General features: G+C 40.1%; 1 protein-coding gene across 1 annotated transcript in view; it reads left to right on the top strand.

The window, feature by feature from the left end:
• Nucleotides 1-23,759, top strand: part of LOC127377724 (prickle-like protein 2) — a 38,257-nt gene that overhangs the window by 11,606 nt on the left and 2,892 nt on the right. The window contains exons 2-8 of the mRNA XM_051425855.1: nucleotides 16,055-16,239; nucleotides 19,703-19,816; nucleotides 19,925-20,062; nucleotides 20,542-20,745; nucleotides 21,753-21,939; nucleotides 22,628-22,782; nucleotides 22,918-23,719. Coding sequence (XP_051281815.1) covers nucleotides 16,108-16,239; nucleotides 19,703-19,816; nucleotides 19,925-20,062; nucleotides 20,542-20,745; nucleotides 21,753-21,939; nucleotides 22,628-22,782; nucleotides 22,918-23,719 — 1,732 coding nt within the window. The 5' untranslated portion in view covers nucleotides 16,055-16,107. The remainder of the gene's footprint in view (nucleotides 1-16,054; nucleotides 16,240-19,702; nucleotides 19,817-19,924; nucleotides 20,063-20,541; nucleotides 20,746-21,752; nucleotides 21,940-22,627; nucleotides 22,783-22,917; nucleotides 23,720-23,759) is intronic.

Below are 23,759 nucleotides of genomic sequence, written 5' to 3'. Positions count from 1 at the left end.
TTTTACTTTTATGCTATTTTAGAAGGAAATAATGTACATTACTACATTTATCTGACCACTAGAGTTACTTTTCAGATTTTATGCAAAAAATATATGATAAGTTTATAAAATACAGCACATTGCTAGGGATAAAAAACAGTGATTCCCAGTCTTTTTGGTTTGTGACAAAACCAAAAGCAGTTTCACATTTCAGATGTCTATGAGTTGTTGGCAGTTCACCAAAGAAACATTCCCCCTCTAAACCCCTCAGATGGAAGTAGATAAAAGTACAAGATTGTGTATCAGAACTGTTATTTCTCTTCCTCCCTCACTATTAATCATCTCATGACCTCTCAGACCAACCGCCAGCTGGGAATCACTGGATTCATCATGTCATATACAATAATGTATCAGTCACAGGGACCATTTTTCTGTAGAATGACTACTTTTGATACTTTAAATACATTTTGCTGATAATACTTTAACTTAAGTAGGGTTTTGAACGTGTACTTCTCCCTCCGCTGGAGATGTCTAGGTTTAATTTTGAAGTGGAGAGCATTGTGTGAAAACTTGTAGCATGTTTCTGTGTGCATCCTATCCCGCTGTGAGGTCACTCAGGCCTGTGGCACAACAAATCATGACCCCCTCATTTTGGGGTTTATTTGTATTTGTTTACTTCCACTGCTCCCCGCTAGCTCCCTAAATGTTTCTGTGATTGTGTTGTTCTATCGATGGCGGCTCCTGATGCCTGCTCTCTCAACTGGCAGGGGAGTTTGCAAAAGTGGGTGAGTTATGGGAGTTATTTTGGCTGCAAAGTCTTCCAGAGGACCATCAGGGGAGATCCAGTACCAAGGAGGTAATTGAATTTGAGGTCTCAGTTAATGATTTTTCCAACAGCAGGACTTTCCCCCCTTCTCCTGGGCTCACAATGCCCTGCATGGCGTGAGCAGAGCGTCGTACAGGCAAGCCCTAAATCAGCCAATAATAGCTTTGGAGAAGCTAAGTACCTCTTACTCCTTTAACAGGTGTGATTTAATAGCACTTGTTAATCCATACATAAACAGAGCTTTCCATTTTGTGTGTAGTCTTATAGGCTTCATTGAGCAGATGTTAAACTAGATTTATTGCCTTTGGACAAGAGCTTCATTGTTAAAAAAACAATTAGGGGATAATGAATCACAATGAGCTCAGGATACTGTATTATACCTTCACATGTGAATTCATTAGTTGTCTGTTGTTGCAATTTAGGTTGTTGTGACTGTAACTAATAAAGGAATTTCTTTAACTGTTAAGCCAATCAATTTACATCTATATCAGTATTTCCTGATAAGAACCTGTTGAACCTGAAGTGTGAAGTTCTCTAATTATATGACCTGACCAGACCAGTGAATTGTATGTTTGATCTTTTGTTTTTTAATTACTCTCCCCCTAAAATGTCAGATACTGACATCTCAACCTCAGGTTACACAGAAACATTTATAATTAGTTTTAACATCAAAGAAACTAAGCTCATAGTAAGTAAGTATTTTTTGACTATTCTTAAAAGTAGGATAAGTATAAACTCTGTCAGACCTCATGCTGTTTTTTGCTCCAGACAGATTGACAACTTTGAAGCTGTAGTTAAATTTGAAACCTGGCAACTTCAAGGCTGATTGGTTTCCATTTGTAGTTCAGTCAGAAACAGAGACTTCTCCCCTTGGACCCCTTGTCTCCTCACCTCCATTGTTATCCTTTTATCCTTTTTATGCTGCTCCACATAATCTCCATCTCACTTTCTGTCTTTTCTTTCACCAAATCTTATTCCGGTATCTACCTTCTATTAAGTTATAATATATTTATTTCTCTTTCCAGCTTGGAAGCAGCTCTTATCACAAAATGAGTGGGTATCATAATTGCTCCTCTTATCCCACCTCGGCTCAGCCCACCACTCTCTCTCTCTCTCTCTCTCTCTCTCTCTCTCTCTCTCTCTCTCTCTCTCTCTCTCACACACACACACACAGTTGTCTTCCCTGGTGTTGTGCTGTAACCTATTTCGGTGCGACATCTTGTCGTTGCCCTTCAGCTACACAGACTCACCACTAATGGCCACCAGGTTTTTCTCATTAGTTAATTATGTTTTGTGATAAAGTCTACAGCTTTGAGCTGTTAGCTGAATGGCTTTCAGGCTAATGGTAACTGATCACCTTTGTACACAGACTAAAATTGGTCTTTTTTTTGCACTTGTTGCATTGTCATGGCCATCTATTATGCCTGACTGCATCCTTCATTCAGCCCCACAGAAAAGCTGTTGTTTGTCTTGATGAATCCAGTGAACTTTTCTGCAGCATCCCATTGTAGCGTGACTGAGGTCAGAGGCCAGTGAAAAAAAAATGATGCGCCCACTGGTCTATATGTAATCATACTCTTAATGGTAGCTGCCTGATATAATTTCCTCTCAGCCTGTTATTCCAGTCTTCTAGCCATGGAGGTGTAAGTGATTCACATTTACAAGTTCAGAGGGAACACCTGCAGCAGCTTCAGACTGTCACATACATACACAGATTTGTTCCTTTCAGAATCTTTGTCTGGCTTTGACTTGATTTATTGAGATCTGATCGATTTGTCCCAACTCATTGTCTGTCTCTTTTGTACTGTCACAGTCAATTTATATTTCTTTGTTTGCTTTGGAACGACTCTGGCGTGAGTCATTGCACATCCATTGTTGTTTGCGTCGCTGCACAAAAGCACTGGTTTTCAAAAAAAGCTTCAACAATGACGGAGGGTGTCAAATTAATCATGCCTTCTGTGGCTACCCTCTCCACTCTGTCGAATTTGGGTTGGTACCCAACTCTATAGTCAGTATTGGATTCCCTGTCTCTTAACCCCAGGCTTTAGTGGCAGACAGATGTTGGTGGTGGTGGAGTTTCCACTAGAGATATCTTTCTTTATTTATCTTCTTCCCTGAGTACACCATTTCTTCAGGGCACATTGAGCTATCTCCTGTGCTTTTTGTTTACAGCACAATGATGGTGGTGCTGAGGCAATATTAAAAAAAAAAAACGCTCAGCCCAATTCAAACTTATTGGGTCCATCTGCTATTTCTTAGAACATAGTGTCAACACTTAAGAAGAGACTCGCTCCATTCTCCAGTGCACCACACATACTTAATTATGCTACCTCGTCATGGCTGCACCGGCAAAGCAGTCCAGGAACAGGGGCTCAGACAACTCCTCTCCAGACTGAACACCAAAAGACATTTCTTTCATATGCACAGCACTTTACACATGCTGGGAGAGCAGTAAATGTTTCCCATATGGCAGCATCCACACATTTGTCAGCCCTTCTGCGTTGGTTTTTTTAAAAAAAAACGTTTGCGGCCAGTTTGCTGCCAGTAAAAGAGAGATTATGGAAATATATTGAGATTTATAACATTATTTCTGGAGAGAGTGCTGAGATTGTGAAATTCACACAGTGCCATCACACCGAAGCCAAGTTGGTATCAGTCATAGATGTCAAAAAAGAAAAAGGCTTTCTTTACTTAGCCCTAAATAAATTATCTCTTTTATAACTCATTACATTAGGAGTGTGTGGATACTGTTGTTTCATATGTGGTGCCTTTGTCAGTGCTGGAATTGGCTGGGTACTGTATTAGGGTACCTGTAGGTTGCATAATAACACTGATGTAATTATACTTGCCAACAAAGGAAGTAACACAATATAATTACTTTTTTAAAATGAAGCATATCAGCTTATTTTCACGTAACACCAAGTTCCTCTCAGGATCATACAGTATTTGTACTACAGTGTTGTACCGTGCTAGCTGCATATATTTCAAAAGCCAATGCAGTTTTATTTAGTTGTGGATAATTTATCAAACAAGGACACTATCCTCCCAAGAAAAGCAAAAGCATTGTTTCAGCAAGTGCCCCAAGACGACATTTGTTTAAGTTGAAGTCAAAAAGCCCTCTGAAACACTGAAGGAATTATGATAGGAGCAAAGGAGGAAGTCAGGTGATGTTATTATAGAACGACAAAGTCTGCATAAAGAAGTGGTTGGGGTTGATAGATAGATCAATAAAATGGCGGACTTTTAACGTGACTGCAGTTTGTTTCCTGTTTCCTCCCAACATTCAACGTTGGTTTCTTTTCACAATGACTCCCTTGAATTTCCCCTGACATTAATGAAGTAGTCATTTTTATACCAAATCCCAATTTTTCCCTTATCTTAATAAAGTACTTATTTTAACTCAAACCATGATCTTTTCCAAAACCTAGCCATGTCCTTTTGTGCCTAAACCTAACCAAACCTTAACCAAAGCGTTGTCACATGATATAACGTTATTTATTTGAGATTTGTAATGGTTTTGGAAGGCACTTATAAGCCTTATAAGTGCCTTCCAAATAAATATTTCCCGCTGATGGGGGCATCAGATCAGAAAATGCTTCTGTGTGTCGTTCTGGAGTGCATGGACCGATGATGTATTTTGTCGTTTGATTTGAAGATCCTGTTGCAAAGAAGAATTTAAGCATGAAAGCATGAGAGGTGATACTGTTCGGAGGTTTCTTTGTGGAATCCCCACACATTACTTTATTTACAATAAGTGGGAGAAAGGAGGAAGACGTTTCAGTCAAATAATTTTTATTGCCATCACGTAACTCAAAAGTTAATAATAACCCATATAGCATGACTTTAGTTTTCACTACAGGTTAAACTGCAAAATAAAGTAGTGCTTTGATTCAACCATAAAACAGAGCAGACTTCCCCATTGCTCTAACCCTGGAATCCATCCAAGTAATGGAGCAATCTGGCGAAACAACAAGCTATTTAAGGGGGTTCAAGCCCTTTCCCTCACAGCATCAAGACGACTCAGGGATATGCCCGACCTCTAACGCTACGCTGAGGCTTTCAGTGCTTTTACTGCTAAAGTGTTGTTGCATCACAGGCAAATGCCTCAGCTATGTGTTCAACTCCTCTCTACCATGATGTTTCATGTGAAGAGACCAGTGGGAGGACGTGTAAAAATGCATAGCAACAGACTCTTTCTCTCCTGTTCTCTCTCCCAGATCCTCACACATGCACACATTAACACACACAGACACTCACGCGCGCACAGGCACAGACAAATAAATACACCCCTGCACACATATAGCACACATGTAACCCCTCCAAACACAAGGCTCTGTGGAATAATAATGGCACCATATTAAAGATTACACCCTCAGGCAAATGATGTAAATGGCATCACACAACGGGAATTAGCCTCAGTTTGTGAATCACCAGCAGCAGTCGAGGGAGAACATGTGCCGCTGCCCGCCCAGCTGCACTCCTCGCGCAGGTCATAAGCTCGGTCTGGAAACTGATCCTTTATTTGTGTGGTGTGTGTGTGTGTGTGTGTTGCCATTTCAGACGCAGTCACTCCTGAGGAAGCTCACTGCTCTTCAGCCTTTTCCTGTCACCATACCCGATCACGCCTGTCTGTCAGATAATTTGGTAAAATTACAACAAAGATGGGTAGGCTTATGAACACAGGCAGTATCCACTTCCCTCACTGAGACGCAGGATGGTGCCTGTGCAGCGGTGTAGTGTGCGATTTGCCTGTTGAAACCCTGCAATTCTATTTCAGGCCATCCCACACACAGTGGGAGAGGAGCAGAAATGTGTCACCCTTTAATTACAGCTTTTCAGGTCCTTGTGAAATTTTGTGCATCTGTAGGTAAGAGAGGCCTACTTTGGATTTCAGGAACACACCTCCAGCAATTAGCACATCAGGGACATGAACAGTAGATTGCGTGTGGGTCTTTATGTGTGCATGTGCTTTAATTTGTTTAATTTAAGCATTTTGGTTTATTTGTACTGTACTTTTGGGATCCACAACTTCAGCACATGAAAATTATGTCCTTCCAGCTATTGATGACAACACGGCGTGAGTAATGCACACGGCCAATTGGAGTGTGTGCTATGTTCCCAATTATATCACCATGTATTGTCACCCACTCTGAGCTTTTCTCAGTCTGTTCTGCCAGCTGAACTGCAGAGCTTTATTCCTATAGGGTCAACCCCTTTCAATTAATTTCTTGTTAGTCCTGATCCAAATAAGCTGCAGTAAGAATTTAATCCTCATAACTGGATTATGAGCTGATTGGCGCTACAAGAGAGCTGTTTGTTATTGAAATGAAGGGTTACATAATTCTGGATTTGATGGTGTATTGACAGCCAATCAGAACCAATCAGTTAATGAACAGTTCTGTTGTTTAAAACATCAGAATCTTGTTGCCACAGAGAGAAGGAGGATTTCTAGCTTCTAACAGGAGATGAGATCTGACAGCGAATTGGCTGTTTTTATGAGTGTCCTTGATAATGATTTTCCACGCAGACCTCAGAGAGCCATTGAACACACAAACACACACACCTCTCCTTCTGTGCACATTAAGATTAAGAAACAAGATGGAGGAATGAAGGACAATGCTTGCTTGAACGATTGCACTTTTAAAAGATTTTTTTCCATTCCTTATTCTCAGTGATAACATCCATTGTCTGTTCTATCTTCTGTTCTACCTCCTCAAATCCACCGACACACACACACACACACACACACACACACACACACACACACACACACACTACTTTGTCATCTCCTGCGTCTGGATCGCTAAATTTGGATAAATGAATAACATATTTCCTGTCGAGCCTCTTGCTCGGTTGCCATGCTGTTATCGAGTTTTTCCCTTTCATTACACGGGTGCATATCAGAGAGTTGGGCAAGGGTTACTGTATTTACTCAACCAGCCTGACTCCATGGCGACCGGCTCCCGTGCCATTACCCTGTATGGCAGGTTGCAGTGCTTTGGCACACTCGTTCCCTGCTGTGTTAAATAATTCTCCCGTCATTGGGGGACTGGCTAGAAAGGCTGGAAGTTTGAGGATTGGATGGTGTGTGTGTGTGAGGGCAGTCTTTTGTGTACATGTATGTGTGTCTATAACCCTTTATTATTAATCGGGGATAACTGTGAGTTCAGCCGGGGAGGGGAAGGAGGCCAAGGGTTGACATTTTGGGCTGTTGTAAGTCCAGTAGGGAGGCTCACACACAGGCGTTAGTGGAGCAGTAGGTTACTGCTTCAGTACTGCCCACGGCGCTTTGTTGTGTCACTGTGAATCTGTGAAAACACATTAAAATGTTGGTGGAAGGACATCACATTGTAGCTGATTTTAACATCATATCAACCATTTCTTTAAGATTTGCCATACTACATTTCTGTTTGTGTCCGGGAATGTTATTGAACGCGCTCATGCCCAGAATGTCACTCTTAACTGCACCCACTGAGCCATTTGAAAGCCATTTGCATCAGGAAACTGGTTGAGGTGAAGAGGATGATTCCAGATTTCATCCATCTGTTGTCCTGTAAAATTGATTATGTCAGTTGATTATGTAAGTGAGGAATGAGATGAGCCAACAAATTAGTTTCATAGTGTAGCACAGGGAGCCAGCATAAAGGAATCCCAATATCAGTTGATGAAACCAATATTAATAATCAGATATCAAAGCATATCTGTTAAATAAGCCCTTTTTGTTTTGTAAAAGCAGAACTATAATCTGATACATATCCAAATCCTCTTTGCAGATGTGAAAGGCACTTAGGCAGATAATTACCATCAGAAGTGCTCTAGTAATGAAAAAAGCGCTGTCTTTGAATGTTTTCTTCATCATGTATGTAATAATTTATTCTGTATTGGTCTTCGCTGTTTTAATGTTCTTTAAAACTAGTAAAGTAAGGAATGAGGCCCACCTGGCTAAAGACAGGATACATGGGACAATACCTTACAGGACATCAAAAACACCCACTTGCTCAGTCTTTTTATGCTTCTGTTGAGCTACCCCGAAGCCTGCTTACCCAAAGAATTTGCATTCCAATTTTTCAATGACTGACCTTTATGTGGCATCATGTATTTGTATGCCACAATTCTCGTAATCTCCCGGGGGTATATTGTTGAATTGTTTGATGTTTTGCAGAGGGGACCTGGGGGCAGACTAAATCACTGCTACTTCTTTAACAGTAGGAGCATATGTTTAACCACTACACACACATGCACACACATAGACAGAGGGAACAGAAAATGTATTTGGCTAAAAAAAAAAAAACTTCAAACCCCCCACTCTACTCTGGCTTTAATATTTCATCGGATGTGCTGAGTCTTTGAGATTGCGATGCTGTTGAAAGTGGTAAAGTGCTGCCATTACCAATAGAGAGGAGCGGGTAACATATTATTTTGAATCTGCTGCATATGTTTTTCGTTGTTTCATGCATATAGTAAATAGTTTAACAGTATTCATAAATCCTGCACAGTTGTTTTTGCTATATTACTGCATCCACAAAAGGCAATGGATGATTAATTACCGTGTGTTGGAATAATAATTCCACACAGTGTTTGTTTACAGTGAAATAATTGCCTACATACAGCAGTGAGATTAGCAGACAACCCAGAACCTTTTGAGAAGATTAGTATTGTTCGGACTTTTGTGTGTTAAAGGGGATGCAGGAGTGAATACATTCAATTTAATCCTCTTCCCCAGTTTTTCTGATTGAAGTCTGTAAAATTTAGTTTAATTTAACGATTAAATTCAAAGCCCCAGTTGATCTTGTTGATTCGAAATGTCTGCATTTTCTCCATTTTGTGTTGTGTTAAAGGGGGAATATAGAGAACCATGGAATTTATTAACCAAGGGAAATGCTAATTACTGCAGACATACTGTATATTGTTAATAGATAAGGAGATTTAAAGTCAGCGTAGCATTATTTTTGCTGTCATGAAGAGCCTATAGTTGATTTTGATTGGTATTGCTCTCACTGTGAAGAGTTAATAGAGCCTTGGTCAGGCTCTGTGCTTCAGCCGAGCACCTCCTCTCATGTCAGCTTTTACATAAATAAGAGCTTTTTCTCTCCATCACTGCCTCTCCTTCTCTTTCTCTCATGCACACCCACACAGAGCCTGTCATAGGCACATGAGGATGGGAGGAGGAAGAAGGGAGGTGGGTGAAGCATGACACGTGAAAAAGGAAAAGCGTTGCTCTTAACACTGCATCTACAGCCCTCTATCTATTGTTTCTCAATATTTTTTCTCTCTCCTTCTGTTTCTAGATACCGTATGTATTCAAGAGTATTTTCTCTTGCTGAAATTGAAGCTGTTGTGAATTTATACACAGAGCCTCTTCTCTTTGTTCTCAAAATTACCCAATTACCCAAGATCTTCTCTCCTCTGGCACAGAGATGTTGATTAATCTCAGTTAATTTCTGTGTAAATTAAGACACTGCTAATTGGATCTAACTGAACAAGAGGCAAATTATGGAAATATAAATTCTGATTCAGTGATGGTTTATGATCTGTAAAATAGGTTATACCTTCAGCATGTACATTATATAACCCTGCCATGGTATGTAAAAAAAAAAGAACGCTAAAAGATTCATGCTTCCCAACAAAGATGGTGGATCGAAAGAAAAAATATATTGCAGGTCTCTCTGTGCCTGTACTTTATTGATAAATCAATAAAATCATACATTTCTTCAGATACTAGTAAATGGGTGTTGTTGAAGACTTTGCACACCAATCCGTTGCCACGGCAACTTGCAGAGTTTTTCCAACTGACCTAGAGTTGGCTGACTGCTGCCTCACTGAGGTACAGTTTGGATGAGTTCTCCTCTAGTCACTGCACCTGCTCAAAATAGTGATAGTCATTGTCAGATAATCACATTTCTTAGTAAGTAAGCACAATCTATGTTCTCAAACTAAACCCATCAGTTGATTGTGATTATTTAAGAGATGTTGAGTACAGATTCATGAATTATATAGATCTAAAAAGCAGGGTACTCTGAAAGCAGCTGGCTGACCTCAAAAAGGTTGACGTATTACAAATTGACTGCAAATACAAATGGAAGTTGTCATGTTTTATCGTTTTACAACATTCAAAGTAGATTTAATGTGCCTTTCTGACACTGTACGATGTACGCCGTACAATGCGTCACTGTAAATCAGCAATGCTGCACTATTGTGTTATGTATGTTTTTATGTATTTAAAAAAAATTCTCCTTTATAGTATTAACTGTACTAGTCTACATGCCTCTACAACTGCCTCTCTTCAATTGAATTGAATTGAACTGAAACCAGATCTCTACAAAGGGATCTTAATAGACCTTTTTCACAGCAGCCATTTTGACATGAAATAGTAGAGTAAACACAGGTGTTGCCAAATGATACTAAGGTTCTGTTAAACTCAGGTCAAAGTCAGGGTGTTGCTATTGTGCATGTTGGCTCACTGGAAAGGCTCTGCTACACAAAATGGAACATAACCATAATTCCTATCATTGGAAACAACTGTGATTACCCTATTTCATGTCAAAATGGCTGCAGTTAAAAAAAAAGGTTTATTAATTACAAATTTAAAATATTAAATACATGTTACATCCCCTTTAATGGGGTATACCTAAATCATCAATAGTGTAGCCAATTAGTTTCAGAAGTCACATAATTAGTTAAATGGAGAGCACCTGTGTGTCGTCAAGGAGTTTAAACTGATTGTAAATACACCTGTATCTGAAAGGTCCAATGTTTGGTGAGTTCATATCATGACAAAACCTAAAGGAAGCAACTCAGGGGAGACCTTTTGTAAATCACTGAACATTGAGTCCAGTTAAATAAATCAAGAAATGGAAAGAGTATGGCACAGCTGTTAACAGTGTGCGAACTATACCATGGCTTTTGGGGGAGCTCACTTTTTATGTCTTTTTGTGTCTGACTGATTGACTCACAGGATGCTGACAACAAAACAGAAATGAATAATGGCGATTCGACGCACAGACTGAGTGTGACTAAGAAAGCTTTTTTCTTATCTTTGAGTTACAATGAGTGAAGTTTAATATATTGCACCACTACGCCTCAATGGTGATCGCAAGAATAGCATGCATGCCTGTATCTTTAGTGCATTAGATCACCTTACTGCATGAATCTTATCAATATATGCCCAACTTTATGCATGCTCCGTAAAGAAGAGAAAGATAGAAATGCATGGCCAATATGGCATATATATATTTTAGAGACCCCGATCATGTTTTCAGAGGAGCTCATGTCTTATTAAGAGGAGCTCCCCTTGGCTTCCCTGTATTTTGCACCCTGGCTGTAAATCTACCTAGAGCAGAGAGTGGCCGTGCAACAGAGAGACTAGTGAGGGAGGCCACCAAGCTCTATGCTAAATGACGACTCTGCAGGAGCTACAAGCTTCAAAGGCTCAGACTGGAAAGACTGCATACAAGAACAGTTAATCGGGTGCTTCACCCGGCCCTTTTTGAGAGAGTGACAAAGAGAAAGGCACTCTCACTTTCGCTTTGACATTAAAAGGTCTTTTTTTGTTATTGTCTACTTTGACTCAGTGTTGTAAGACAATAAAACATGAACTTGACTTGTTAAATCAGTGTGTAAATGTGATCACAGGCCTTGACAGCAGTACATTTTCGTCTTTTCAGTTCAGGCAATATAATTATATTTTACCGTAATAATTCTGATGCAATTATTCATGCCTGCAGTATGACCCGACAGAGCGAGGTTATCATTCCTCTTCACATCACTGTGAAGTCATAAAATGCAAGAAGATTTTTTCCTCCTGAGAGAAATGTTGAATATTTTTGAGCTATTCGGTGACATCTGAGCCACAAAGTGGCTTAGAGAAAGTGGTTCTGATATCATTGATGCTAATTAGGATGTCATTGTAGTTTAAAGGTCAAATATTGAATAAAGTGTGGGTCAGGACAGATTTCTGCAATGATAGTAGACATTCAGTGGAGGGTCAGCAGCTTTTTATATCCCAGCCATTCACTCCTTGAGGTGATTGTACTGATTAGTTCCTCCTATCTGGCTGAAAGTGTATTGATTGGTTAGAAAGAGTACGAGCAATGTCTTGGTCCTGCAAGGCACATGATTGCCTGTATCTGCTGTACACCTTTACACTCTGTTAATAACAGGACCCCGATCCTTTCACAGCTGTGTACAAAAACACCAAAGTTAGTGAGCTTTTCAATGAACATCAATGCTGTTTTTTAACATCTCACATTCTGCTAGGGAAATGTGTTTCATTGAGGGTATAAAATGAAATAACATAGTGAACGTTAAATAAAAAATAGTGTCTCCACTTCTCCTACTGTCTCTATTAATAGAAACATTAATGATTAACATCAATGGAGTATTAGTATTATACTAGTTTACCTCAAAGAATACTATCATGATTCAAAGGAAAAAAACTTACATGATTTAATACAACTTTGACTAACTATTATTAAATATGAATACAAATGTAGCAAATAGGGAACACTGAAATATTTCTTTTCTCCCCAAATATATTACCACTTCTTTCGGAAGCATCAATTACCCAAAAGTATGCCTCCTCCAGGAAACAGAAGTTCACAACTTGTCTCTCCTCTCTCCTCGTGTTGCTGGGGAAGAACAGAAGAGTGTGTTATGACTAACCAGTCGGCCTGGCGAGTGTGTCTTACGTCAAAAAGTCACACACTCATCAGCAGCCTTCTGTACTAGCTCAATGTGCATCCAGTCAAAAGTTAGGGTGTAAAGACTACTCATTACATTGAAACAGTTTGACACCAAAGCTGTGTCTTTGTTTAACAATGCACAGTAGAGACTTACAGTACATCTTTATAAGTGGGGTGTGAAGGGACCATTAATCGAAGCACTGGTGCACACAGTGACGCTGTCATTCCCTCCATCTAACAATGTGTGTGCAAAATGAATGTCACATGCTTCACAAGGGTTTATACTAATACCAGGCAAGAGACATTTATAAGTGAACAATTGGCTACTTTATCGTTAGTATTTGTAGTTTCTCTACCAAACTCCATATAACATCACATGTAGCTTAAAAAATGACTTAATGAGAAAAAGGCTGTTGACTCCTGCACATTGTAAGCACTAGTTTCTAGTCACAGCAGACATTTTGACTCCTCGTAGCAGGTACAACAGAGGTGTAACTCATAACATCAATCATGGCTCCATCTCATTTAAGTGCGCCAGTGAGCCATGTCACAGACTCAGCATGCACAGTACCACGGCCCCATTCTAAATGTCACTCGTTACACCTGTAGTTTCTTCTGGTATGACGTGAGAAAATGTCTTCTTTGAAAAAAGTCTTTCAGAAATGTAACATTTTGTAGACCTTCGGTGAACTTGAATTATTTAAAGGAATATTCTGACATTATGGAAAATACACCCGTTCATACCAGGAGTCAGAGTGAGTTTATGTCTGTGGTCAGAAGCAGCTCTGCGACATGTTTAGCCTAGCTTAGCACAAGCACTGGAAGCAGGGGGGAACCACCTAACTCTACCAAAAATGCCTCCCAACATCAAAGCTGTCGTACACATTGTATCTTGTTTATTTAACACTTGTAAACATAGAAAACAAAACATAGTTTGCTTATATAGAGTGGAGCCATTTCCTAATGAACAACAGCTGGGCCTTCAACATAAGCAGCCTCTTGAAAGTCATGTCAGAGTGAACTTGCACACTTTCCTGTATCTGAGCAAAACTCAGCTGATGTGTAGTTAGCTGGCTAGCTTGTTAGCATACAAGAAGAACATGAAAATAAGGCAATGCTCTCTTTCTCTTTTGATGAAAGCTAGCTGTGTTTCCCTCTGCTTTCAGTCTTTATGCTAAGCTAGGCTAAACCCAGCCGATCTCTCTTGAGAGGTAGCAAACTGACAAACTGCAAAAAGCCACAGAAACAATCATGATGGCATGTGGTGCTTATTAAGATATGAATAATATATTATTATATATGAATATATTACAAACTATTACTTTAATTGAATGGAAAAACTCAAATTGTCAATCATTTCCACCCTTTAATATCAATATTCTCTTCCCAAAATATTTGATCATTATAGGTGAACTTGCTATGAAATTAATAGAAATACCAGCTTTCAGTCAGGTTCTCCAGCAGCTCCTTGATCTGATTTCATATTGCCAACATAAGTCACGTTTGTACTGAGGTCTGACTGGTGCAACAGGCTGCAGGTTTCCTAGCAAGCCCACTCTCACTCATCCTCCATACACTGATGAAGAACAGCCTCAGGGCAGGCTAGAGGCCCAAGGTTACATACCTGTGATCTCTCCTCACAAAGAAATCAGCAGCACCCATCTTAGAGAGATAAACAGTACTCAGCTCTGCTTGGATGGAGGCTGAGTCACTGGCTCAGTCTGTGGAAATGTCTGCTGTTCCTTGGCCACTGCTTAAGCTCTGTTTTTCTGTGATTTCTAATCTGTGGGAAATGGTGTTGCTGTCTGAAACGGCCCAAAAAGACCTTTCTGATGGTCTGGGAGAAATCATTTTGAATGAGAAATGTCAGGAACTGTTTACACTTTCTCACTGACCATCATGCAGTGTTGTTTTTGTCAGTGAACTGCTATGACCTTGATACATGACCTACAGATACAGAAAAAACATCCGGTGTCTCAGTTTTCTGTGCTGGCATGTTTGCATTGATCAGATTGTTCTCTCTGATTACTGATTACACTGCAACAACTTCAATAATCATTATGGATTTTTTCAAATGTATATTAGATTCTGACATCATTAGAAACCACGTTTGTTTCCTTCCACTTTACACTAATTAACTCTAATATCGTTCCACTCTTCAGCTTTCAAGCTAACAAGCCATGAGATGTAAACAGAGCTCATTCTTGCTCTCATTGCTGGCTCACTAGATATTATAGTTGCCTGTAAATGAGTTGCATTTCATTTTCATACTTTAGTGGTTGAGGCGATACCTAGTCCTGTTAATTATTCATGTGTCAGCAATTTGTGCAGCTGTTACCCCCTCAGACTGAAAGGAGGAGAAGATTGAACTGATCTCTAATACATACTTTCAGGTAAAGCAGTGACTACAGATACAGCTTGGTCTGCTGATAATTATGTCTTGGAACTGTGTTGTTAGTACGATAATTGTGTAGATCTTTTTATGCGTTCAGTCTGTCAGTCGTTCCACCACTTCGGTCCAGACTGGAATATCTCGACTATGAAAGGATTGCCATGAAATTTGCACAGACCTTCATGGTTCCCACAGGATGAATCTTACTGACTTTGGTGATCCCATGACTATTCCTCTCAAGCAACCAAGTTCAAGCATGAGGCTGACATTTTTGTTTTCAGTGGCATGTTTTTGACAACTATGGGATGGATTGTCATGACATTTTGTGCAGACATTCATGGTCCCCAAAGGATGAATCTTAATTCTTGTTGGATGGAATGCTATGCCATTTTATCTCCGCTTCATGATGAATTGCAATAACTTTGATGTCCCTTAAGTTTTCATCTAGCACCATTAAGAATTTTTTTCCAATATTTCTTCTGATCATAAACCTACAAAGCTAATAACATTCCCATCAACCTCGGCTGTACGTTGTTTGTAAGGCTACTTAGCACATGTTAGCATGCCAACATGCTAAACAGCATGCTAACATGCTAAATGGATAGTAGGAATGTAAAGATATATCACAAGACATTAAAATCACGGTACATGAAGATTCATATTGGTGAGATGAAAGTTGCCATGTTATATCAATTGTGGTATCTAGGCGCAAAGACTTCAGTTTCACTTGTACAAAGAAAATATTCTTTGTTTTGTACATTTTCTACCCTACCTCAGAAATTAAGAGAACATATATTTTGTAGATTTTTGTCTGACAATTCTTCTGGCTCTAAATTCAGTATTGTGATCGTCATTTAGCTCAAGTACGCTCCCACAAAACTGCATGGCTGTAGACATTTAGTCTTGAATGCATTTTACAGATCCGGATCACTGAGGTTTTTTTTTTTTCTTTGAATATGTGAGAGAAAGACAGAAAAATAAGATTCATTTTTTTTTCTATAGCCCTGGTGCACCTGATGTTTACCACTGCAAGTTCCACATACAGCCTGGAATACTAATACGAAAGACTTCACCATCTCTCATTGTTTCTCTCGTTGCTCCATCTCCTGCTTTCTTTTTTTGCTTGAATCTTTCTTTCTGTCTCTTTCCTCACTCTCTTATCTGTTTCCTCAACAGGAATACCTGTGTCCACTGAAGCGGTTTGTGTAGAGGAGCATGTTGTGACAGCCATGTCTCTGGAGATGGAGAAGACCATCACCAAGCTGATGTACGACTTCCAGAGGAACTCTACCTCTGATGATGACTCTGGATGTGCACTGGAGGAATATGTCTGGGTTCCCCCTGGCCTCAGTCCTGAGCAGGTACACAACCTTCGCTTTTAAGTCCCAGATATTCAACTTGCACATTTGACGCACCTTTCCCATCACTCCTAAGTGCTTCATTAGCTAATGCTTATTTTTGCATAGCCAGACTGTATCGAATTGAACCGGATCGGTCAGAAGAATTGAATTATTTGGACATCTGTGGTGTTTTCCTAATAATCTTGAGATGGAAAATTCCCCGATCTGAAAACAAGACAATGGATCACTATTGTTTTTTATTCCCTTCATGGTGTTTTAGTCTCTTTGGGTTGGAGGAGGGGAGGAGAGAAGGTCAGGGATTTCATACAAATCACTGAGACTTAGCTGACAGGCGTTTCATGGTAGAGTAATTGAAAGGACATTTTTCAGCTGTCACTGTTAGGGCTGACACTGTGTAGGAACCAAATTCACGGACAGACTGAAGGACAGCCATAACCAAAATCATGAAAAGGAACCACAGAGTCATTAGCTGATTACATCGTCTGAAGAACAGATGTGGAGCAATGAATGAATTTATGTTGTCTGGATCACTGTGTTATCAAAATATGCAGCTGTATATTAATCAATCTTTTTTTATATTCGAGTGTATAGGGTTTTGTTTATCCAGGTGGAGTCCCATTTCACATAAAGCAATAAGCAATTTCCCAAGTAGATGATTATAAATTTTTTATGAAAATGTGAGGGAAATATGTCACATTAGAACTGTTAACATATCATAATTTTTCCATTAAATGATGCTTTTGGTATGCTAAGACTCAATTTGCTCTGTATTTTGGTGTATCCTTGCGATTTTAAACCCAGAGGAATGGAAGTAATTTGAGTCAGTGAATGTTTGGTTGAATCTAATTGTGAATCTAATTGAAAATGTGGCAATATGTTTATATGTCCAGGTTTCACAATTCCCTGTCTGGGCTAATTTGCAGTTTAAATGCCTTTTAATTGCATGCATGACCAAGCTAATGTAATCAATCGTGCACATCCAGAGGAAAATATTTCCTCATCATTTTTTATTTTTGTCCGCTGTTTTTGTCAGTTCTGACATAAGATAAACAGGGTTCTTTTAAACTATACCGTGTAAAAACAACTTGTCTTTAATTAGTAAGGGCAGCACTCTAATGCAACAGGCCTCCTAGGGCTCTGTTAACAGATGACAGGCCGGGCTGATAACAGTCATTTTCTCCAGTCAGCCATCTTGACAGGATGCTGAAAGGGGCTGCAGCCTCTCTCTTCCAACAGGGGGTGCAGGCAATTGTAACTGCCTGTTGCTTTTTTTAATGCACTTGAATGTAATGATTTTTAAGCCTGTCACTTTGGGTTTTTCTCTGCACAATGTCATTAATGTGACTCGCATTTTAAAAGAAATGTATCATTTCATATGGTACAGTTCATTGAGCTGTCAAAACTCAAACTCAGTTTGACAATGAGGTTAATCTGTGTCAGGATTGGCTTGTTGAAATGTTTGATTCCCCAAGTTTCTGACCAGATGTTCATGACAGTGGTGCCCCTAGGTTGAACTGTCTACTCCTGACCATCTCTGACCAAATGTCCAACAGATACTAATTGTATTCATAAAAAATGATTGTTCCTCTCTCTTTTTCCTCTTTATCCTTGTGTCTATTAAAGTTATTTCAAGAGCTTGAGAATACAGGATTTGGTGAGATAGAGATTCCCATGAGTTGGAAGCTGGAGCTGAAACTATCAGTTAATGTGAATACTTACGGGTTTTCTTAGTCTTCTATTATAGTAAAAGTAAAACCATTGGATTTTAGACTGTTGGTGAAACAAAATAAGCAATATGAAGGGCTCTGGGAAATTACAATTGGCATATTTCATCAGACCAGAAATATGATTAATTGATAATGAAAGTAATCTTTAGTTTACTTAAGTTGAAGAGATTTTGCAGCCTGATAGACAACAAAGAAATGCCGTATGAGAGTGAATATTCAGTGACATGTAGTCGTCCTTCATAGCTGTTTCCTCTCCTTCCAAGCTCTCCTCATTTCCAGATTCTGGAGTAAAGTTCCACCCTCCGAATAAACTGGCACAAGGCACAGTGTCACCCTCCACAGCGTAGAATAAAACAAGGGGGTGCGTTATAGAGCATCTGAGGGGCAGCACTCAGAGACACGCACTCTCTACCCCACTGATTATGTAAATTGGATCACAACAACTTCAACAAAATAGATCTTTACACTGCTCTGAACACTAGACTCTGCGTCAAAAGCTGTTTCCCTGAAAATCAGAGACAAGATTGCTTTCCATCCTAAGTGTTTACTTCTCAAATCAAGGTTTTCTCTATTACCTGCTAACATGCAAATACAAAAGGAGGTTTAGGCCATTGTTACAAAGTCCTATGCGTCATGAATTCTAATTGCAAACCAGTATGTGTAACTGAGATTTCTTTTTAAGCACTGCGAATATATGCTGTTGAAAATTTAAAGAACCTGAACTGTTCAAGGTTGTGTCTGCAGCAGCAGCAGCAGCAGCAGCCAGGGCTCATTGTGCCATGCACTCTGAATTCCAGACACTAATTTCCAAGGGCAGCGATGGTAGAGGGCAAAACGAAAACAACTTCTATTGGCATGAAAACCATGATAAATTAATTTTAAAGTAATTTCAAATTCATTTAGGTTTGTCACCATGAGTATTATGTATCATGTTAACTAGTCCACGTTTAATTCAGCATAATGGGCACATAGTGACTCAGTTATCACTGTGTAAGTCAGCTCTGTATCATACTTAAAGCAGCTACAAGGAACGTTCATTTTTTGTTGATTCTGGCAGCCCTTTGGACAAAAGTGATACTCTTTCCACTGCCTCGTTTCATTGATATATAAAAATAGCAAATCTCTCTGATGGTCTTGTTTGTTTATGTAGGTCATATAGAGGCATCAGTATTAAATTTAGGGCTGTTTCATAAGCAGTTAAAAACTCCTTGTGGTATGTTTAAAGTGGCTATAATCAATATTTTTTACAATGGAACTCATCACTACTTAAATGTAAAAGGTGTCACTTGTTATGATGAACCCACAACGAAGTATCACTCAACTCTGCAGTTCCTGTCAGCTCTAAGGAGCGTTTTAGTGTTTTTCAGCTCATTGTTTTGATTTCCCAGCCACAAATTAACCGTTTTGCTTCACTCTTACTGATGATTGCATTGTTGTTCCGACCTCAGAAGGCAAATGTTGTAAGGGAAAAAGCTTTAATAAGCCCACTCTAACCCCACAAACACCAGACAGACAAAGTTAGCAACTAGCATAGGGGAGCATTTAGCAGCTACAGAGCCAGATATTTATCTGAGGATTAGTGGAAACCAAAAGCAGAGCTCAAAGAAATGTCAGTGTTGTGTTTGCAGTCTGTTTCCACTTCCCCCCCAAGTGACCAAAAACTCAGTTAATGCATGTTTAAAAAAGCTCATCTAAGGCATTATAAGAACCACATGTTTGTTGTTGTTTGTTTTCAGGTGCATCAGTATTATAACTCCTTACCAGAAGAGAAGGTCCCCTATATAAACAGCCCTGGAGAGAAATATCGCATCAAACAACTGCTTCACCAGTTACCACCACATGACAATGAGGTAAAAGAGCACAGCACATTTCTCATTCATACATCAACAGTTTATCTGTGTTGTTATGGCTTCCAGTCGTTTTTATGATGATGCCTAATGATGAACCGTGTTGTGCAGGTGCGTTATTGTAATGCGTTGGATGACGAGGAGAAACGAGAGCTTAAGCTCTTCAGCAATCAACGGAAGAAGGATAACTTAGGCAGAGGCAATGTCCGTCCTTTCCCCCTCACCATCAATGGGGCCATTTGTGACAAGGTAAAATCAACAACTAGCCTTCCTTCCTTTTGCCTTCTTGTCCCTAATTTCACTCACTGAAAATATCAATGGCCAACCGAACTACTTTTAAAGCTTCTCTCTGTCTAAATAAATTTCATTTTCTATTCTATCTGCATCATTCAGTCCATGTTTTTTTCATTATATTCTCAGTTTTGCTTGCCTGGTATTCTTTTTGATGTTTCATCAGATAGATGAAACAGATATAAAGTTGAAAACATTTCAATCTTGAAAAGATAATAGTTAAGTAGTACCATCTTCTAAGTACTATCTTCTCACTCTCCCTCTCCACCTTTTACACTTTGTAATGTTTTTCTCTGCTTCTTCTCCCACCCCTACTTGATCCCCTTACTTTGCTTTCGTTTTCTTTCCTTTCCCATCTTCTTCTCTCCTCTCATCTCCTTTTCTTTCCATTATTTTTCTTTCCTTACCTTTCCTCTTCTCTGTTTCCTTTCCTACAGTGCGGAGGTCAAATAAATGGTGGGGACATTGTGGTTTTTGCTGCGAGGGCGGGTCATGGAAAATGCTGGCACCCTCATTGCTTTGTCTGCAGCATGTGTGAGGAATTGTTGGTGGATCTCATCTACTTCTACCAGGATGGCAAGATCTACTGTGGCCGGCACCATGCCGAGAGGCTGAAACCCCGCTGCTGTGCCTGTGATGAGGTACGCCTGTCTGGGCCTGGAGCCCTTTAGGGTTGGAAATGGCTGAATGGTTCATAGCTCTGAGTCTTGGATGTGGTTAAAACTGGTCTGGAGAGAAAAGATGTCTCAGTATTATTGCCATGTCTCAGAAAGTCTGCTTGTTTTCTAACCGTTATGTGTGGCAAGCAGGCTTGAGATAACAATGATAATAACTCTGGCCATAGTGTGATGGACTAATTGAAGTCTGGTAAAATTCAAAAGGCCAGGTGTCCATTTTTATTCATCCGGGTTGGTGGGGGGGATTTTATTTGATACACATTGTTTGATTTCTGCCTGCTGATGATAATGGAGGATAGTTATGTAGAATAGAGTTTTATAATAACAGTAATTTTGAATGCATTTAGGAAGGAATGGATATATAGATAATCAGTGTTACTGGATTCATTGGAATATCAATTGTTTTTTTTCTTGGGATGACATATCCTAGGACAGTGGTTCCCAACCTGGAGTGACCCCTTGATAGTTCGGAAACCCACCAAGGGGCCACAAGCAAAATTGTAGGAAAAAGAAAAGACAGTTCTGTTGATACTTAATTTAAAAGTAAATTAATTATACTTATTTTTTTTAGGATTTTCCTCTAATTTCTAAGATTATACAAATAAAACTGGAAAAATCCCTTGTCAGTGGAATCTATGACAACTCAGGACGGGTTGCAAGAAGACATTGCTTCATTTTAAGGAGTCATAAGGGAAAAAAATTAAAAACCACCGTCCTAGGGGTAACATTAATATTATGAAAATAATAACAGGCCATGGATGGAGCCCCGAGGTAACCCAAGCATCTTCCCAAGATGATCTTGCTTCGTTCATGATACATTAATATATTAATCATCTTTGCAAATAGGCATGAAACTAGTTTAAAACCAGTTAAAAATTCATCACTCATTTTATATTAACTTATGACCTCGAATCAACTTCATCTCTGTGTAGAATATCATTGCTGATAAATGTAATGTCTGGGTCATGCAGATAATCTTTGCCGATGAATGCACTGAGGCAGAGGGCAGGCACTGGCACATGAAGCACTTCTGTTGCTATGAGTGCGAGACCACGCTCGGCGGCCAGCGCTACATCATGAAGGATGGACGGCCACACTGCTGCAACTGCTTCGAGTCCCTTTATGCAGAGTACTGTGACGCATGTGGAGAACACATAGGTACATCATGTTTCCTCCTGTGCTTTTTATTGTTGTTTTAAGTCTTCTAATATATATGAACTGTTACCAAAACACATGGACATGTTTTTCTTACTCTAACATCATAGAAAACGTCTAACAGCTATTTATATTAAGTGTGGGTGTTATCATCTCTGTGAGCTTTGTGTGCCACAGCTGTGGAGAGGCGGAGTCAGTGCAGTGAGATGTGGATGGTTATTATCATCCCAAGCTCCAGTAACAGTGAAAGAGTGTGTTTCAGAGGATGCTCCCATGTTGTATCCAGATGGGAGCTGTGAAAGATGATTACTTCCTCTAGCTGGGGAGCGGGGTTGGTGAAATGTATTCGTGCTACGTTACAAATCGAGTGATCACGTATGGGCACAGAATCACAAATGTTTTCCTTTAGGAGAAAAAAAAATAAGCTCTGTGTATATTTTTTTTTACATTTCAGCACTAAGAGGCATATTTGCCAAAGATCAGCTTAATCTACTTGGCTAATGGATAAAATCAGACTGTGGGCTGTGTTCATTAGCTGCACAGACTTTGTAGAATAACATTTTTACAGTCATATTAGAGATAACGGTCATTAAATTACCATTTTTAAGAAGTTAAAGCCAGACTCCTTGTGTATTAATAATAAACATTTTTCTGGTGCGTCATACATTTTTTTTCCCCATCTTAAACAAAGGCATTGACCAAGGCCAGATGACATATGATGGGCAGCACTGGCACGCAACAGAGGAATGTTTTTGCTGTGCTCGTTGCAAGCGCTCTCTGCTGGGCCGCCCCTTCCTGCCAAAGCAGGGGCAGATCTTCTGTTCACGGTCCTGCAGTGCTGGACAGGTGAGTAACCAATAATATGATTATATGATTGAACTGTTGTATCTTTTAAAAAGGGACATTCATACATACATTAAACATTATGTTTACAAATTTTTAATAATTGTACTGTTTTACTGTTTTATTTGAACCAATCAGGATCCAGATGAGTCTGACTCCTCAGACTCTGCTTTCCAAAGCGCCCGCTCCCGTGAGTCCCGCCACAGCACCAAGATAGGGAAAAAGGAGCGCAGGAATGCTGAGCAAGAGCGACGGAGTGCTGAGGCCCGCCAGTCAGCTCCTCCACCCATGCCTGACCGTCTGTCTGCAGAAAGTGATCCGCTTTCTGTACAGATGGACCGTTTAAGCCTCTCATCAAGCCAGACCCCGAGCAGGACACCTAACCGCACACCCAGCCGAACTCCGAGCCGTGCCCCAAGCCTTAACCAGGTGTGGATGAGCCGGGATGACCCCTACGTCCCTGCTGTTTACGAGGGCCCTCAGCGGGAACCCTCCCCCAGTCCAACACCTATACACCTGCTGGGTCAGTGTAACCTCAGGCAGGGCTACAATCCAAACGCAAATGCTCATCCTCCAGCTCAGACTCCTGCCAACCCAGGGAAGAGGCCTGATTCCTGGGGGAAGGAACAAGGAAACACCAAGAGGACCCCTATGGCTGCTCTGAGGGGTCACTCCTTTAATGAAAACTGGACCCACCACAACCAGGAGGAGTTCAGGCCCAACAAGCTACGCACCCAGATGAGCTTCAATGAGATGTCTAGCCAGAACCAGGGGTTCTCTGACAAGAGGAGCATCAGCCTGCATGGATTCCAGAGGGATGGCAGACCCCCACTAACCAGGAGGAACCCCATCAATGCAATGAGCTTCAATGAGCCCCTCACCCCTCTCGAACAGACTCCTCGTGGATCCATGGATTCCCTGACTATGTCCAATGCTACAGGTGCGATGATGTAAATGATACAGCATGATACAATATGATA

The sequence above is a fragment of the Dicentrarchus labrax genome, unplaced genomic scaffold, assembly GCF_905237075.1.
Source record: "Dicentrarchus labrax unplaced genomic scaffold, dlabrax2021, whole genome shotgun sequence".
In the NCBI taxonomy this organism is placed as follows: domain Eukaryota; kingdom Metazoa; phylum Chordata; class Actinopteri; family Moronidae; genus Dicentrarchus; species Dicentrarchus labrax.
The sequence above is the reverse complement of the archived record's forward strand: the minus strand, read 5'-3'. Positions and strand labels throughout refer to the sequence as shown.